This window comes from Muntiacus reevesi, chromosome 2, assembly GCF_963930625.1.
Source record: "Muntiacus reevesi chromosome 2, mMunRee1.1, whole genome shotgun sequence".
Lineage (NCBI taxonomy): Eukaryota > Metazoa > Chordata > Mammalia > Artiodactyla > Cervidae > Muntiacus > Muntiacus reevesi.
In genome coordinates this window covers 95,495,394-95,512,953 of record NC_089250.1, presented here as the reverse complement: position 1 = coordinate 95,512,953, position 17,560 = coordinate 95,495,394, and the positions used below count along the sequence as shown (strand labels likewise).

At 37.5% G+C, this 17,560-nt stretch overlaps 1 protein-coding gene across 1 annotated transcript in view; it reads left to right on the top strand.

Moving 5' to 3' along the window:
- The window catches only part of ANK3 (ankyrin 3), a 366,098-nt gene that overhangs the window by 340,888 nt on the left and 7,650 nt on the right, over positions 1–17,560 (top strand). The window contains exon 44 of the mRNA XM_065922389.1: positions 7,609–7,695. Coding sequence (XP_065778461.1) covers positions 7,609–7,674 — 66 coding nt within the window. The 3' untranslated portion in view covers positions 7,675–7,695. The remainder of the gene's footprint in view (positions 1–7,608; positions 7,696–17,560) is intronic.

The following is a 17,560-nucleotide window of genomic DNA, read 5'->3' as shown; positions in this document are numbered from 1 at the left end:
TTAAATTAGGCACTTGTTCACTTAGATTTTTCCAGTAGTATAGGAGGAGACAGCATTGGGCTATCTTTCTTGGAAACTGTTTGATGGGGCTGGAATGCTAGTTTGACCTACTTTATGGAGGCTGTCCAACCTTGGACTGAACCAGCATGTTTACACTGTTTGCCATAGTAATCCCCTTGGCACTTAGGATCTTAGAGCTGAAAACTATTTGAGGGTTGCTACCCCCTTCCAGAGCTAGCTTTCGTCAGATGTATCAATGGAAGCAGTAGATTCCATTACCTCAGGTCTAGGCAAATCTGTCTTTATAGCCATTCAAGTTGTATAATAAAGGGGATGAAAGCATAATTTTATGATTTTTCTCTTTAATTTCATATGTGAATTCATTCACTTTCTAATTTTTAAATATTTTTTATTTAGTATTCTCAAGTCCCTAAGAAATGAATAAACAAACTTTCCCATTTGTTTAGGGATTTTTAAATTTTATAAGTATATTCATTTATTCATATCTAATATAATATCACAATGGTTTCAAAGTTTTGGAAGCAGTTTAAGTCAACTGACCTGTCTCTATGAGCTTGTTTACATTATTTGCTCTGCAAATTCTGTGATTACAAAGGTAAAAACTTTAATTCAAAACATTGTGAACTTTGATAAGATTCAAACAACTGAATTTTTACTATATAGTTCAACTATATTTTTATTTCTACTTTTGAGCAATTTTCAAACAAGAGTTTAAATGTATGTTTTCCCCCACCAAACAATTCAAAAGTACAAAAATTTCAACCTATCGATTCCACTTACCAGAGGTAACTGTTGTTCACAAGCTTCAGATTGTTTTATATACCTATAACAGTTTGTATGTGTACATAGAATATACATGTACATAGATCCCCAAGATGTGGGTTTTTAGGAATATAAAAATGGGTTACATATTGCTTAGCAATTTGCTAAGTGTATATATATATCTTTCTCATCCCATTTTTTGAAAGTTCAGGTTTTAATGTTCTATACATTAAAGCAAATTCATACATTTCATGTTGTTATTTAAGAAGAAGAGAAAAATAGAAATCCTAAAATGCAGCACTTCCAAACGGAAGTATAGCTAGTCTTCATAAAGACGGCTACCAGGAATGATACTGTGCTCTAATTTTCCTTTGAAATAGGCAAGGAAAAAGTAGGTGGAGATATTGCCAAAAATAATGCCATTACCAAAAGTAGCATGGAAATTTTATTTACTTAAAAGTACAAATATTTTCAAGAACTTCAGAGAGCCTCTCATGTACCTGATGAATTAAAGATGAAAAAAAATTTTTACATGTATTTTGTGACTCCTTACTAACTTTCCAGTGTATCTAATCAACTACTATCTAATCTATTCCCCGAATTTAGTGAGTTTTACATAATCATGAAACTTATTTTCACCTTATTAAGACACTAGTTGACCATATTTAGAGCCCATTTAAGATTAAGATAAGTATCTTTACCTTTAATTATACATAAATAGTATGAATTTTCAGTAGGAAACAATGCCTGCATACCACAGCAGATCTCAACAACCTATATTGCTTGTTATTTATAAACAAGAATTTGCTTTTTTCTAAGGCTATTAATATAAATCGATATACTTAAATGTATTTATTGTGCTTATAAATATACCTACTAGAAATGTTTTTCGGAGACTGTCTGAAAATTGGCATCTTTTCCCACTGAAGAGTCAATTTATAACCATCTCTAATAAGTGGCAATTTTAATGGATTTCCCTAGGATCCTAGAATTGTCTTACCACTCAAGGACCTGGACGTATCCAATAGTTAGTTACCTCAAACATATCTCACTTACTCATGTTTAAACTATAGTGAAATCTTTCATGACCTTTTTTGAGTTTTCTGCTGACTCTAAGCCTTTAATTGTAAAAGAATGTTTTTTCCTAAATATATAAAACCAACCATTGTTGCTGTTCAGGTGCTAAGTTGTGCCTGACTCTTTGCAACCCATGGACCATAGTATGCCAGACTCCTCTGTTAACTCCTCTCCCCAAGTTAGCTCAAATTCATGTCCATTGAGTCAATTATGCTATCTAACCATCTCTGCCGCTCCCTTCTTTTGCCTTCAGTCTTTCCCAGCATCAGTCTTTGCCAGTGAGTCAGCTCTTCGTATCAGCTGGCCAAAGTATTAAAGCTGAAGCTTCAGCATCAGTCCTTCCAATGAATATTCAGGGCTGATTTCCTTTAGGATTGACTGATTTGATCTCCTTGCAGTCCAAGGGACTCTCAAGAGTCTTTCTCCAACACCACAATTCAAAAGCATCAATTCTTTGGCACTCATAAAGTTGGACCTTCTTTATGGTTCAGCAATCACATCCCTACATGACTATTGGAAAAACATAGCTTTGGCCTTTGTCAGCAAAGTGATGTCTCTGCTTTTTAATATGCAGTGTAGTTTGATGGGTTTGATCTCTGGGTTGGGAAGATACCCTAGAAAAGGGAATACCTAACCATTCCAGTTTTCTTTACTAGAGAATTTCATGGACAGAAGAGCCTAGCTGGCTACAGTCCATGGTCACAAAAGTCAGACACGACTCAGCAACTAACACTAGATTTGTCATAGATTTCCTTGTGAGGAGCAAGTGTCTTTTAATTTCATGCAGTCACCATCTGCAGTGATTTGGGAGCCCAAGAAAGTAAAATCTGTCACTCCTTCCACTTTTCCCCCTTCTATTTGACATGAAGTAATGGTATGATCAGATGCCATGATCTTAGTTTTTTCAGTATTGAGTTTAAAGCCAGCTTTTTCACTCTCCTCTTTCCCCCTCATCAAGAGGCTCTTTAGTTTCTCTTCATTTTCTGCCATTAGAGTGGTATCATCTACATACCTGAGGTTGTTGATATTTCTCCCGGCAATGTTGATTCCAAGAGAAAACATCCAGCCTGTGCTTCATCCAGCCCGGCATTTCACATGATGTACTTTGCATAAAAGTTAAACAAGCAGAGTGACAGTATACAGCCTTGTCATACTCCTTTCCAAATTTTGAACCAGTCCACTGTTCCATGTCCGGTTCTAACTGATGCTTCTTAACCTGCATACAGGTTTCTCAGGAGACAGGTAAGGCAGTCTAGTATTCCCATCTCTTAAGAATTTTCCACAGTTTGTTGTGATCCACACAGTCAAAGGCTGTTACGTAGTCAGTGGAACTCCCCTGCTTTCTCCATGATCCGATGAATGTTGGCAATTTAATCTCTGGTTTCTCTGCCTCTTTGAAGCCAAGCTTGGACAGCCGGAAGTTCTCAGTTCACATACTGCTGAAGGATTTTCAGCATAACCTTGCTAGCATGTGAAATGAGCTCAATTGTATAGTCATTTGAACATTCTTTGGCATTGCCCTTCTTTGTTAATAGTAATGCTTCCTCAGGCCCACTTGACTTCACACTCTGGAATGTCTGGCTGTAGGTACAAGTGATCACACCATCATGGTTATCCAGGTCATTAAGACCTTTTTATGTACAGTTCTGTGTATTCTTGCCACCTCCTCTTAATCTCTTCTGCTCCTGTTAGGTCCTTGCCATTTCTGTCCTTCATCATGCCTGTCTTTGCATAAAATGTCCCCTTGATCTCTCCAATTTTCTTTAAGAGATTTCTAGTCTTTCCCATCCTACTGTTTGTCTCTATTTTTTGCATTGTTTATGGAAGAACACTTTCTTATCTCTCCTTGCTATTCTCTGGAACTCTGCATTCAGTTGGGTATATCTTTCCTTTTCTCTCTTGCCTTTTGCTTTTCTTCTTTCCTCAACTATTTGTAAAGTTTCCTCAGACAACCACTTTGCTTTCTTGCATTTCTTTTTTTGGGGGATGGTTTTGGTCACTGCCTCCTATGAACCTCTGTCCATAGGTCTTCAGACACTCTACCAGATCTAATCTCTTGAATCTAGTTGTCACTGCTACTGTATAATCATAAGGGATTAGATTTAGCTCTTACCTGATTGGCCTAGTGGTTTTCCCTACTTTCTTCAATTTAAGCCTTAATTTTGTAATAAGCAGCTCATGGTCTGAGACACAGTCAGCTCCAGGTCTTGTTTTTACTGACTGTATAGTGCTTCTCCGTCTTTGGCTGTGAAGAACATAATTAATCTGATTTTGGTGTTGACCATCTGGTAATATCCCTAGGTAGACTCATCTCTTGGGTCATTGGGAAAGGATGTTTGCTTTGACCAGCGTGTTCTGGCTGTTGCCCTGCTTCATTTTGTACCCCAAGGCCAGACATGCCTGTTATTCCAAGTATCTCTTGACCAACCATGCAAAACATGAATAATACTCCTTAAGAACTTGTTACAGATTTTAGTGCATTCAGGCAGGAGACCGCTACACATTTTTCTATTTCCTTTCCTCTCTTAACTGTGCTAAATGAAATTAGTCATAAACAAGGTTCAAGATGAAGTAAACAAGCATGAGCAACAAGAAACATCTTGTTTTATTTTCATCCCATCTCTGTACCCCAGTGAGGTAAAATGAGTCAAATGTCCCACCCATGACCTAGGAGTCAACAATCTATAAGAAAACAAAATCACTTTGTTTAAAAAAAGAAGAAGAAAGAAAACAGAATTTTGTTAGTAAAATAAGGTAGATTTCAGTTAGTCTTTGTTATTTTAAACCAGAACTTCCTTTCTACTGGCTATAATAAAAACAATCATAGAATTTCTCACCATCGGCAGACACTGGCAAAATTCTCAGAACTACCACCTTTCCCATGACAATAACATTAAAAGAGTTAGAATCCTGACTCTCCCAGAAACTCAGCTGTCTTCTTCAAGATTTGCCATTTTTCCTTTAGAAAAAAAAAAGAAAAGAAAAAAGTACAGGGTACAATAACTATAGTACATAGCACTCTTGCATTGTCCAGGTCACCTCTTCAACAAGAAGTTTTACTACAAGTCAGCAGGTCTCTAAAGTGGGTCTGCACTTAAGGTGTTTGTTCTTGTTCCCCAAAACTCTTAGGTGAGACTGACCTAATGTTGACACCAGTGAAGAAGGTAATGTGTTATAAATACAGTCCTATTTTTACTCTTTGAGTGGTTTTTGTTATCATATAATCATAAAGCTAGTAGGTATTGAGGAACCCTCTAAATCTACTGAGCAGGAAAATATGAGGCTACCTTGGCAAGTTAAGGATGTATTCCCTTTTTTTTTAGCAGTCACTACCTGAAGGATGCCATCATACATTCCTTAGGTAATTAATCAGTCATCACAGAGGGTTCCTTCACATGAAGATGACATTCTGATACTATGTACTTCATCAGACATAGTTTTTCTTATATACAACTTATGAAAGGCTAAGTCTAGAAAAAAAAAGGTTTTCTCTGTACTCTGAACTTTTCTCACAGTACTTGAAAAAAAATGTATATATTACCCTCAGTAAAGGAATTTTTAAATTAAACAAAGAGTGATGCATATAATACCCCAACTAGGGTGCTACCTCAATTCAAGTTAGATACAAGGCAATCCACCAAAATGAGAGATTTGGTAGAACTAGTGAAGAAACATTTATTCAAAGTGAAATAATCTAATTAGAGTTCTAATCATTAAAAGCTAAATCTTTTTTCAACAAAATAAAACCTTTTTGTTTGTCTGTCTATGTATAACTGCATTCTATGATTACATATTTTCAAATTCTTCCTTCTTGGAGTTTGTTGCTAACCATCATTCTTATACATGTTTGAGGTTTAATGCTTTGAATGTTGTTGACTGCTAAATAATTCCATGGAGTCAGTCTCCTCCCCTTGCTCTAGAATAGCAAGTAAAGTTTTATACCTTCTTTTTCTAAAATTCCACAGAGCATGTGTGTGGTGTATGGAGTGGTGTGGAGATCTATCCATCTAGTTTATTGCTAATCTTTATGCCACATCCTTTAGGGAGAGGAAGCAAAAACCATTCCTGGTGAATCTGTCACAGAAGAACAGTTTACTGATGAAGAAGGCAACCTCATCACCAGAAAAGTAATCACCAATGGGATTTCATGCTTCTCTTCGGTTTAGATTTTCTATTCATTTGCTGTAGTGTCAGCTCTTGAAATAGAAAAGAGAAAAAGCTCTCCTTTTCACTATTGCTTCCTATACAGATCACTCGGAAGGTACTAAGACGAATTGTTATCCCACAAGAGAGAAAACATGATGACGTGGTAATGGACAGGGACTGTCAAAAAGAAAGTAGAGGATAAAAGCTTTGTGAACGCTTTAGAATATGCTGCTAACAGCCTGGCATCAGTGTGGCAGCTTGAAGCATTTGCCGCTTTTGACATCTTGTGTATTTGATCAGGGTCAAAGAAAAAGACTTTCCTTCCTAACATTCTTTAACACCATATACTTTTACTATCTTTAGGGTTTTCACAAAAGTACTTTCATTTATGGAGGATGGAATGTGCCTCTTTAAGCATGGGAGAGAAAATTTAAAAACCCTCCACCACAACCAAATCCCTCGGCCATCCCCCACCCCAGCCCTCCTGGCCCAATACTTTACCTGCAGTCCAGTGCCTGCCTTGGACCCGGAGGGAGAGCACTTGTTTCCAGCAGATGCACAGGGTTTAATTAAAAGTCAGAATGATAGAAAAGCTTGTCATAAGATCCTTACATTGAATCTAAACATTTTCTCTTTCCAGTATATTCTACAGGGGAATACAAATCCCCCTCCCCCATCTTAACCTGAAGAGGATTTTCCTCTCTGGGTCAACAACAGCCCATCTCCAGTGTACCAGTTAAAGAACCAAAGTCATCATCGAGCAGCGTAACTCAGCAAATGAATCTCTAACTCCCAGAGAAAACATCTCTGGTTATTTTTCATTTCTTTCCTTTCTCAGACCTTACCCTTTTCATTAAAAAAAAAAGAAAAGAAAGAAACTTCAATACTTGTGTTTACATAAGAAAAAAGTAAACTGAAAATTTCTGAGAAGGAGTAATTCAGAAAATTGGAAGGACTACTGTGTTTTCTATTTTAAGTAGGTTAAAAGCTGAGCATTTGTGCAACCACTTTGCTCACAGAGAAGTGTGTCCTTGATGCTCAATGAAAAGAGGTCTTGTTATGGAAAAAGGTTGTCTACTTTGTCAGGAGTAAGAGGAAGGGTGTGGTAATTTCATGAATTAAAAAAGAAAAAGTCTGTCAGCTCGACAGCACTTCCACGGTGTTTAGTTTATGATTAGTGCTTTACTGAGAAATTTCCATCTCATTACAACAGATTGCTTAACATTCTGCTGACTTTAAAAGGCATAAACTATAACTTACTAATATTTTTTACAACTGGGATTTGAGTGCCTTGAGAGCTTTAGTGATTTCTTCTAGCTTCACAGGAAATGGACAGGCTGTTTGATTGATCACTAATAGAATGAATGATTGTAAAGTATAGTAACATGGTATCCATTCTGATGGTGTTCTCCAGCTTGCCTTGATGCTGCTGAGCTGTGTGGTTAAGGTAAACAGATGGTATTTTTGGACATGAAGTGACAAAGTGCTTTAAGCTGTGTCTCCCTTACCCTAATCTAGCCTCAAGGAACCAGAACGGAACCTGCTTTTTAATGAAAACTCTTTCACTATGAAATCCTAATATGTACATTCCTTTCAAAACAGGGAGAAGGTTATAAGGTGAAGACAAAGAAAGAAATCCGTCAAGTGGAAAAGAAGAGCCACTCATAACAGTAACAGTCAACCAAGGTGGTAAGTGTACTCAAATCAACAATAGTAGCCCATCTAATTTCACCAAATAAGTGATCCATACCTCCTCCACCTTTCCTCTCTTTTTCACGGAATTACAGCTTTGAATATCCAGTATGCAGCTGGAGTCATTGTTATGTTTGTGTATACATGCAGTTGTTGTTGTTTAGTTGCTAAGCTGTGTCTGCCTCTTTTGTGGCCCCATGAACTAGCCTGCCAGGCTCCTCTGTTCATGGGATTTCCCCAGGCAAGAATCCTGGAGTGAGTTGCCATTTCCTTCTCCCAGGGATCTTCCTGACCCTGGGATCGAACCTGCGTTGGCAGGCAGATTGTTTACCACTGAGCCGTCAGGGGAACCCACACACATACACACACACACACTAAAACTATGGCCTCTGGCTCACAGTCCATAAACTTTCTCTTCACAAATTAGTCAGGAGTTTAAATGTAAATGATGTTTGCAGAAGCAAATGTAAATATTGATCAAAGAGCAAAGGCTCAGTGTTTAAGATGCAATAGCATTATTCATTCTAACAGGAAGGTTATTTGGCAACAAATAGTTCGTATAAATGTACTTGGAAAGTTGTATTGATTCAGTTTCCCACCAATTTTGCAGAACAGCATCTGAGAATATAATTTTGGTTGAAATATTTTGGTTGCCAAGTTTAAATGAAGTGACCAAAATCCCTATATACTACTTAATATATTTTGTATAAGCAAAGCAAATTAAATAGGAGGCTAATGGGACTACTGTGTTTTGTAAGTTAAAATGTTTAGTGAGCTTTGTTGAAAGTTGTCTGAATTATTCTTCAGAAAGAAAGGTGTCTTCCTTCAACATTGTTTTCTGAACTTTACTTTTTGCTAGTTCTTCCTACGGAACCATAATTAGAAAGCCCATATGGGGTGAAAAAGCAGATAGAGCTTTGAAAAGTTCTTTGTGAGTCTGTGAGACATAGCTGGATGAGTTCTTAGGGCTGTTCACCAAGAGTTTTCTTAGCCCCCAGAAACAAAGAGCAAAGAGATCCCAGCTCCCACTTCCATTCATCTGCTGTTCCCCAGTTACCAGAATCCTGGTGTTTGGAGTGCTGCCATAAGGAACTGAGAAATCAGTCTCGTTGCCCCAAATTTTGTATGTGAGGTGACTGTAACTAAGACCCAAAGAAATTCTTAATCCCTCCACCTCCAAAAAAACTCTTATTATTTGCCTATTTATTCACTTAAGGATTGATTTCACTTTCTCTCCATGAGGCTTTCTGCCTAAGGCACTGGGAAATCACTGGTAAACAACACTAGGGAGGTACTGGCCCTCACTGACCTTACGTTTGGAGATTTCTTGGTAGTCAGTCGTTTCAGTGTTTAAGGCTTTGAGAAAACTCCTAGGAACCGCAGAGAGCTCTGGAAATAACAATGTTTGCTGTACATCCTCGTCCAGTGTTCCAGGTGTACCCTTCACTTGATTCTCACAGTCAGTCCTCTTGGATTGGCACCTTTATCATCCCCACTTAACAGGCTCAGAATTGCCCAAGGTCACCTAAATAAAAAGTAGCAGAAATAGAATACAAACCCTAACAGGCAGCTTCCAGAGCCCACACTCTTAACCCTGTTAACTGGATATCTGACCTTGTTTGGGGTGACAGGGAAGGTTTTCTTTGAGAAAATGACGCTTGAGCTGTTTTAAAGAGTGATTAGGGCTCAGCTGGATAAAGAGGAAGAGATTGCATGGTGTTTGGGGTAGCCTTGCAGGCATAGGCTACAGCATTTTGCAAAGGCCAGAAGGAGAAAGAAACAAGGGAAAACAGGTCAGTGCAGCTGGTGGAAGGTTTTGGCATTGTGTCTGGAGAGGTAGGAAAGATTCAGGTCTCATAAGCCTCTTTCCACTAAAAGTTTAGGTTTTGCATCCCTTACTCTAGCTGCAAGGCACAGAATGAAGAGAAGTGGCAATAATAGATGAGCAGATAACCTATTAAACTACTGAAGATGCTGGCTTGGGCAGTAAGGATTATAAGAGGTAGTGACAGTAAGGCTGAATCAAGAGATAGTGACATGAATTGCTTTTTGTCAGATGACAAGGGTGAGAGATGAGAAAATTAAGGATGACATCAGTGAAGCAACATCTGGAATGAACCCACCCATTATTCATATCTTACAGCTGAACCTAGTAAAAGACATATATAGAGATTTTTTTTAATTGAGGTATAGCTGATTTACAATATTAGTTTCAGATGCATAACACAGTGATCCAAAATTTTTATAGGTTGTACTCCATTCAAAATTTTTATAGATTATACTCCATTTAAAGTTTTTGTGAAATATTGACTATATTTCCCCGTGCTGTACAATATGTCTTTGTAGCTTATTTATTTTACACACATTAGTCTGTACCTCTTAATCTCCTACCCTTGTCTTGTCCCTTCTGCCTTCCCTCTTCCTACTGGTCACTGCTGGTTTGTTCTCTATATCTGTGAGTCTATATTTTGCTATATTCTGTTATTACTTATATGTGGACTAAAAAAAAATATGTATTTTTCTTTCTCTGACTTATTCACGAACCATAATACTCTCCAGGTCCATCTATGTTGTTGTAAATGGCAAAATTTCACTTTTTAAATATTCCATTCCATACACACACACACACACACACACACACACCACATCTTCCTTATCCACTATTTTGACCCACTTGTTTTTGCTATTGTTTCCTTTGCCTTAGGAGACATATCCAGAAAAAAATATTGCTACAGTCTATATCAAAAAGTATTCTGTTTTCTTCCAGGACTTCTGTGGTTTCCAGTATTACTTTTAGGTCTTTAATCTATTCTTAGTTTTTTAGTTTTATTTTTATATGTTGTGACAAAATGTTCTATTCTTATTCTTTTACATGTGGCTGTCCATTTTTCCCAGCATCACTTATAAGAGACTGTCTTTTCTCCATTGTATATTCTTGCCTGCTTTGCCATAGATTAATTGACCATAAGTGTGTGGGTTTATTTTTGGGCTCTCTAGTCTGTTCCATTGATCTGTGTGTCTGTTTTTGTGCCAGTAGCATACTGTTTTAATTGCTAGAGCTTTGTAATATAGTCTGAAGTCAAGGAGCATCATAACTCTAGCTCTGTTCTTCTTTCTCAAGATTTCTTTGGCTAATTAGAAAGAATGAAATAATGCCATTTGTAGCAACATAGTTAGACTTATATATTGTTATACTGAGTGAAGCAAGTCAGACAGAGGACTAATATTGTATGACATGTGAAATCTAAAGAAATTATACAAATGAACTTATTTACAAAACAGACTCACCGACTTAGAGAAATAACTTATGGTTGCCAGGGGGAATAATTTGGAGGGAGGTAGAGTTAGGGAGTTTGGGATGGACATGTACACACTGCTGTATTTAAAATGGATAACCAACAAGGGAACTCTACTGAATGTTATGTGCAGCCTGGATAGGAGGGGAGTTTGGGGGAGAATGGATACATATATATGTATGGTTGAGTCCCTTTGCTGTCCACCTGAAACTATCTCAACTTTGTTAATCAGTTAAAAAAAAAAGATTGCTTTAGCTATATGGCAGATTAATAAAACACTAAGCATGAATTTGCAGCTTAAATTACTCTGTTTAGGCAATTCTAAGTGATCAATAAAACTAGAAGAGAGTTTAGTTAGCTGTCAACTTTAGTATGCCCCTAAAAGTTTAATAACTTGTTCAGTCATAGACTCAGACTCTGAGTAGGAAAGAACCAAAAAGGTTATCTACACCAGCGAAGCCATTTTTCTAGAGTAACATATACCTAGTATCTGTGAATAAATGACACCAAAAAATATGTGAAAATACTAGGCTTCCAGGGTCATTTAGAGCGAATTAATACAGAAATGACTTGTCAAAAATATACAAGAGACATCAGAATGATAAATAATCCACTCCATAAAGCAGTTGGCTTGGCTTTGGCTCATTTGCTACACCACTCAAAGGAAAGAGAAACTCAACAGGAGCATTCATATGAATGTGAAAATAGCTTCAACATAAAGCAAACTAAATGTGTCAGATGGAAAGAACAGTGATTTGACTGCAAGCCTCATTTTACTCTCCAGGGTGGTATTTTTCTTTCATAAGTGAACTTAGGAAATGAGTCCAAGAATACTGCCTATAATTCCAAGACACTGAATGTGTACTCTGGAAAAATCAATTTGCAAATATATTGAGGGTTTTTATGACCCTGCTGGCTATCCTTTTTTTTTTTTTAACAGTAGAACAACTAATAAGCACATGGAATGTGGCCAAATTTCACTGAATATCAGATGGTAACATTAAAATTTTTATTCTGCTTTTATAGCCAGTTGAATTTTGAGCTATCTGAATCCTACACCTGCCTTTCTTTAATACTGAGTCATAGCCATCCTATTTTTAATGTAAGGGAAAAGCTGATGGCTGAAAATAAGTAAGATAATGGGTTAAAATAAATATAAAGATATATACATAATATATAATGATTTATACCTTATAAAGTGCTTTTACATTTTTGTCTTACTCTTCAAACAAGCCTCTAGGAATCTCAGACCAATTTTGATTGCTACCTTTTACAGATGAGGATGCTAAGGCTCAGAGAGGTCATATGACCTTTCTTCTGTTACACAGCTGTGATTGGAAGAACTAGAACTTAACTCAAGATTGACACTTCACTTAGTGTCCAATTCCACTAAGCTGTCTTTCTAAAATTACTTATGAATAATAATAATAGTCATATCCTATCAGAAATTACTATATGCCAGGTAAGACCATTACATACATTACCTTATGTAGTCCCCAAAACAATGCTATAAGGTAAATACTATTATCCCTATTTTAATAAATAAGGAAACTGAAATTTGGAAGAATTAAATGACTTACCCAAGGTCTATAGTAGCTAATGAGCAAAAAAATAAAACTTGAACTTATCCAGAGCCAAGCTCTTAACTGTTACTCATACTAGTAGTTAAACAGTATTTGATTATTATCAGAAACCTAAAGCATTTTTAATCAAATACATGTGTAAAGGCAACCTGTAGTAAATGTCTTCATACAGTACACAAGTGAAAATACTCAGTGTTTGGTTTTGTTTTTTAAAATAAAACAAACCTCCATAGCCGTAATCTCCAAATGTTTACTTTAAAAATACCTTTAGAGAACTGATTAGTGAGCCTGTGGCATGAGAAGGCCCCCAGATATATGCCATAAAAGACTGTGGAACAGCTGCATTTTAAACCTCTTTCAGGGAAATGCTCAAGATCTCACAGCCACGTGGAAGCCAGGAGCAGCAACAGCACCCAGGCCTGCTAGGGAAATACTTTATGACCCAAGGTCAAAAAGTTGACTCTTTTCATTCATGTCTTCAAAAAGTATTTGACCTTCTACCTGGCTTAGAGTAAAAAGGCAAGATACACAGAAGTGAATAAAACCTCCATGGCCTCTGCCCTTCTGCATCTCTCAGCCTGCAAAGGGGAAAGAGATGGGACACATGTCACCTAAGGGCTGAAAATACGAAGTCCAGGATCCAAGGAAGAATAACACAGGAACATATTTAGACTTGAGAGCTGGGGAAAGTCATGCCATTTATGCTCAGGCCTCATAGGTGCCATCAGCAATGAAAACGGGGAGGAAAAGAGGAATCCAAGCAAAGGATACAACATCTGCAAGGGCCTTGAGGTAGGAAAAGGCCTAACACATTTGAGGACAGGGAAGAAGATCAGTGCCCCAGAGCCTGATGAGCTAGTGGTGACTGAGGCAGGTCCATAATGAAGTGAGAAATGCTTCATCATAGGCCAGAATATAGGATTTGGATTTCATTCTAAAAAAAAAAAAAAATTGAAGCCTTTGAAAGATTTTAAGCAAGTCTGACCTAATTTTTTTTTTTTTTAAACACATCTGCTATGTAGAGAAGGATTGGAGGGAAAACAAGAATAAACTGAAGGGGATGAGCTAGGTTATTATTGCTATAGTCCAACTAAGCCACATGATGACAAGGCTAGGACCTGGGCCGTAGTTTTAAGAAAGTCGATGGTATCTGATGGCTTGGAGGTAGGATGGAGAAGAGTTGAGTCAAGAATGACACCCAGGTTCCAAGTGTAAGCAAGTGGGTGGTGGAAAAAGGAACAGAATGAGTTTTAAAACTATCAAGAACTCAGGCCATTTGTCAGTACATAAGTCTGGAGCTCTGAGGAAAGATTGTGACTTGGCATATAAAAATTAGTGTTATCACTCAAGAGGTGACTCCTGAATATCAGAGAAAGGGAACACCAGAGAATAGATGTGATTCCCTAGGGAGAACGTGAAAGTGAGCAAAGAAGGGGCTCAGGATTGAGCCCCAAAGAACAACATTTTGAAGAGGAACAGTGCTTTAGAAGGTTGCCTCTGACCTCTTCCTTCCTAGAGATCTCCAAGCTGTTCTATCTATTCTAATCTAAAACTGCCTATATATTCAGCCGTGGCCCTCTAGCATATTTGTTTGGTTTTACCATAAAATATTTTAATCCTTGCAGTTTGCTATCAGTGGATAAAAGAAACTTTCCTATAATGCAAATTGGCTGACAAGCTTTTATAAATAAGTGACCCCACACATTTAGAGCCCCTCTACTCTCAGCATGTGACACACACGGTGTTTGTGATCAAGAGAGTCCCACATCTAAGACATTTTCCTAATACAACTCAGCCATAAAAAAGAATGAAGTAATGTCATTTGCTGCAACATGGATGGACCTGGAGATCTCACACTCAGGTGAACAAAGACGTACCACTTATATGTGAAATCTTAAAAAAAATAAAAAAAATACAATGAACTTATTTCCAAGACAGAAAGAGACTCACAGACATGGAAAACCATGCATATGATTATAAAAAGGAAAACAGGGGTGAGGGAAGGAGAAATCAGGAGATTGGAATTGATACACTACTATATATAAAATAATCAACCAGGGCCTACTGTATAACACAGGGAACTGTACTCAATATTTTATAATAACATATAAGAGAATCTGAAGAATATATATGTGTGTGTGTGTATACACGTATATATAAAATGACTTTGCTGTACACCTGAAATTAACACAACATTGTAAATCAACTTTGCTTCAGTAAAAAAAATACATATATATAAATTGAAAAAAAGACATTATCCCAAGCATCGCTACTTATTTGAGGGCATATAACTACAGGCTAGACCAAGAGGCACACATGACTGTAAGCAACACAAGTCAAAATACAGAGCTATAATAAAAGATATAAACAAATTGCTAGGAGAATTCACTGGAAGATGTAATAAACTCCAATGGAGGAGAGCTTGCAAAGCTTCTTGGAAGTGCATATTTAAAGTGGCTTCTGAAGACAGAGTTGGATTTAAGACTGGGCAGTGTGATGATACTTGCTGTGCTCACGACTGTGGCCTTTATCCTAGAGACAATAGGGTACCACTGAAAGTGTTGTGGTGGGAGAATAATACAGTCAGATGGGAGTTAGGTAACCCTAGTGGTAGGCAAGGGAGTTAGTGGGAGGAGTTTGAACATGAGGAACTCAGTTACAAGACACAATGAGGGCCTGAACCCGGGCAGAGACAACAGAAAGTTGAGGGCAGATGTGAAGAACATTTTAGAAGTGTAACAACCAGATTAACTCTATAGAGGGAGTGAGATTGTGAACTTGTGTGTAATCACTAACAAAATTATAGACCCTAAGAGGAGAAAAATAAAATTAGAGGTTGAAATAGGTCAATCTGTAGTGCTTCAGTATTTGTCAGTAATGAGGAAGAGAAATGTAGGCTAATGATCTTAATGTGGTATAGAAGTAGCCTGAGTGAACATAAACCACAGGCTTACTAGCTGTGTAAGCTTGACTAACCTATTTAACTTCTGTGCCTTAATTTCTTGGCCCCTATTAGGATAAGAGTAACATATGTCATAGAGTTGTTGCTAGAATTAAATGAATTACTCTATGTAAATCACTTAAAATAGTGACTGGCAAGTCCATAGTGAGCACTCAGCTATTATTATCAATAGTAGTGTTAAGAGAAATGGGGGCAGGGATATAAATTAGGAGTTTGGGATTAACATATACTCTACTATATATAAAATGCTGGCCACCCACTCCAGTATTCTTGCCTAAAAATCCCCACGGACAGAGGAATGTGGTGGGCTACAGTTCATGTGGTTTATGACATGAACCACATGTCATAAGTTGCTCAGAGTTGGACACAACTGAGCAACTAAACAGTAACAATATATATAAAACAGGTAAACAACAAGGACCTACTCCGTAGCACAGGGAACTATACTCAATATCTTGTCATTACTATACTGGAGAATGGAATGGCAAACCACTTCAGCATTCTTGCCTTGAGAAGCCTGTGAACATGTGAGAAAAGGCAAAAAGATATGACACTGAAAGATGAACACCCCAGGTCGGTAGGTGTCCTATATGCTACTGGCGAAGGGCAGAGAAATAGCTCCAGAAGGAATGAAGAAGCTGGGCCAGAGCAGAAACAACACCCAGTTGTGGGTACGTCTGGTGGTGAAAATAGAGTCTGATGCTGTAAACAACAGTATTGCATAGACACCTGGAATGTTAGACCCATGAATCAAGGTTAACTGGAAATGGTCAAATAGGAGATGGCAAGAGTGAACATCAACATTTTACGAATCAGTGAAATAAAATGGATGGAAATGGGTGAATTTAATTTAGATGACCATTATATCTACTACTGTGGGCAAGAATCCCTTAGAAGAAATGGAGTAGCCCTCACAGTAACAATAGAGTCCAAAATACACTACCTGGGTGCAGTCTCAAAAACAACAGAACGATTTTTATTCGTTTCCAAGGAAAACCATTCAACATTACAGTAATCTAAATCTATGCTCCAACTACTAATACTGAAGAAGATGAAATTGAATGGTTCTATGAAGACCTACAAGATCTTCTAGAACTAACACCAAAACAAAAAGATGTCCTTTACATCATAGAGGAGTGGAATGCAGAAGTAGGAAATCAAGAGATACCTGGAGTAACAGGCAAATTTGGGATATAAAATGAAGCAGGGCAAAGGCTAACAGAGTTTTGCCCAGAGAACTCACTGGTCATAACAAACACCCTCTTGCAACAACACAAGAAACAACTTTACACATGGACATCACCAGATGGTCAGTACCAAAATCAGATTGATTATGTTCTTTGAAGTCGAAGATGGAGAAGCTCTATACAGTCAGCAAAAACAAGACTGGGAGTTGACTGAGGTTCAGATCACCAACGCCTTATTGCAAAATTCAGATTTAAATTGAAGACAGTAGGGAAAACCACCAGGCCATTCTGGTATGACCTAAATCAAATCCCTTAGGATTATACAATGGAAGTGACAAATAGATTCAAGAGATTGGATCCAATAGAGTACCTGAAGTACGATGAGGTTCATCATATTGTGCAGGAAGCGGTGACCAAAACCATCCCTAAGAAAAAGAAATGCGACAAGGAAAAATGGTTGTCTGAGGAAGCCTTACAAATAGCCAAGAAAAGAACAGAAACAAAGGCAAAAGGCAAAAAGGAAAGATATACCCATCTGAATGCAGAGTTCCAAATTGCAAGGAGAGATAAGAAAGCCTTCTTCAGTGAATAATGCAAAGAAATAGAGGAAAACAATACAATGGAAAAGACTTAGAGATCTCTTCAAGAAAATTAGAGATACCAAGGAAACATTTCATGCAAAGATGGACACAATAAAGGACAGAGATAGTATGGACCTAAAAGAAGCAGAAGATTAAGAAGAGGTGGCAAGAATGCACAGAAGAACTATACAAAAAAGATCTTAATGACCCAGATAATCACGATGGTGTGCTCACTCACCTAGAGCCAAACCTC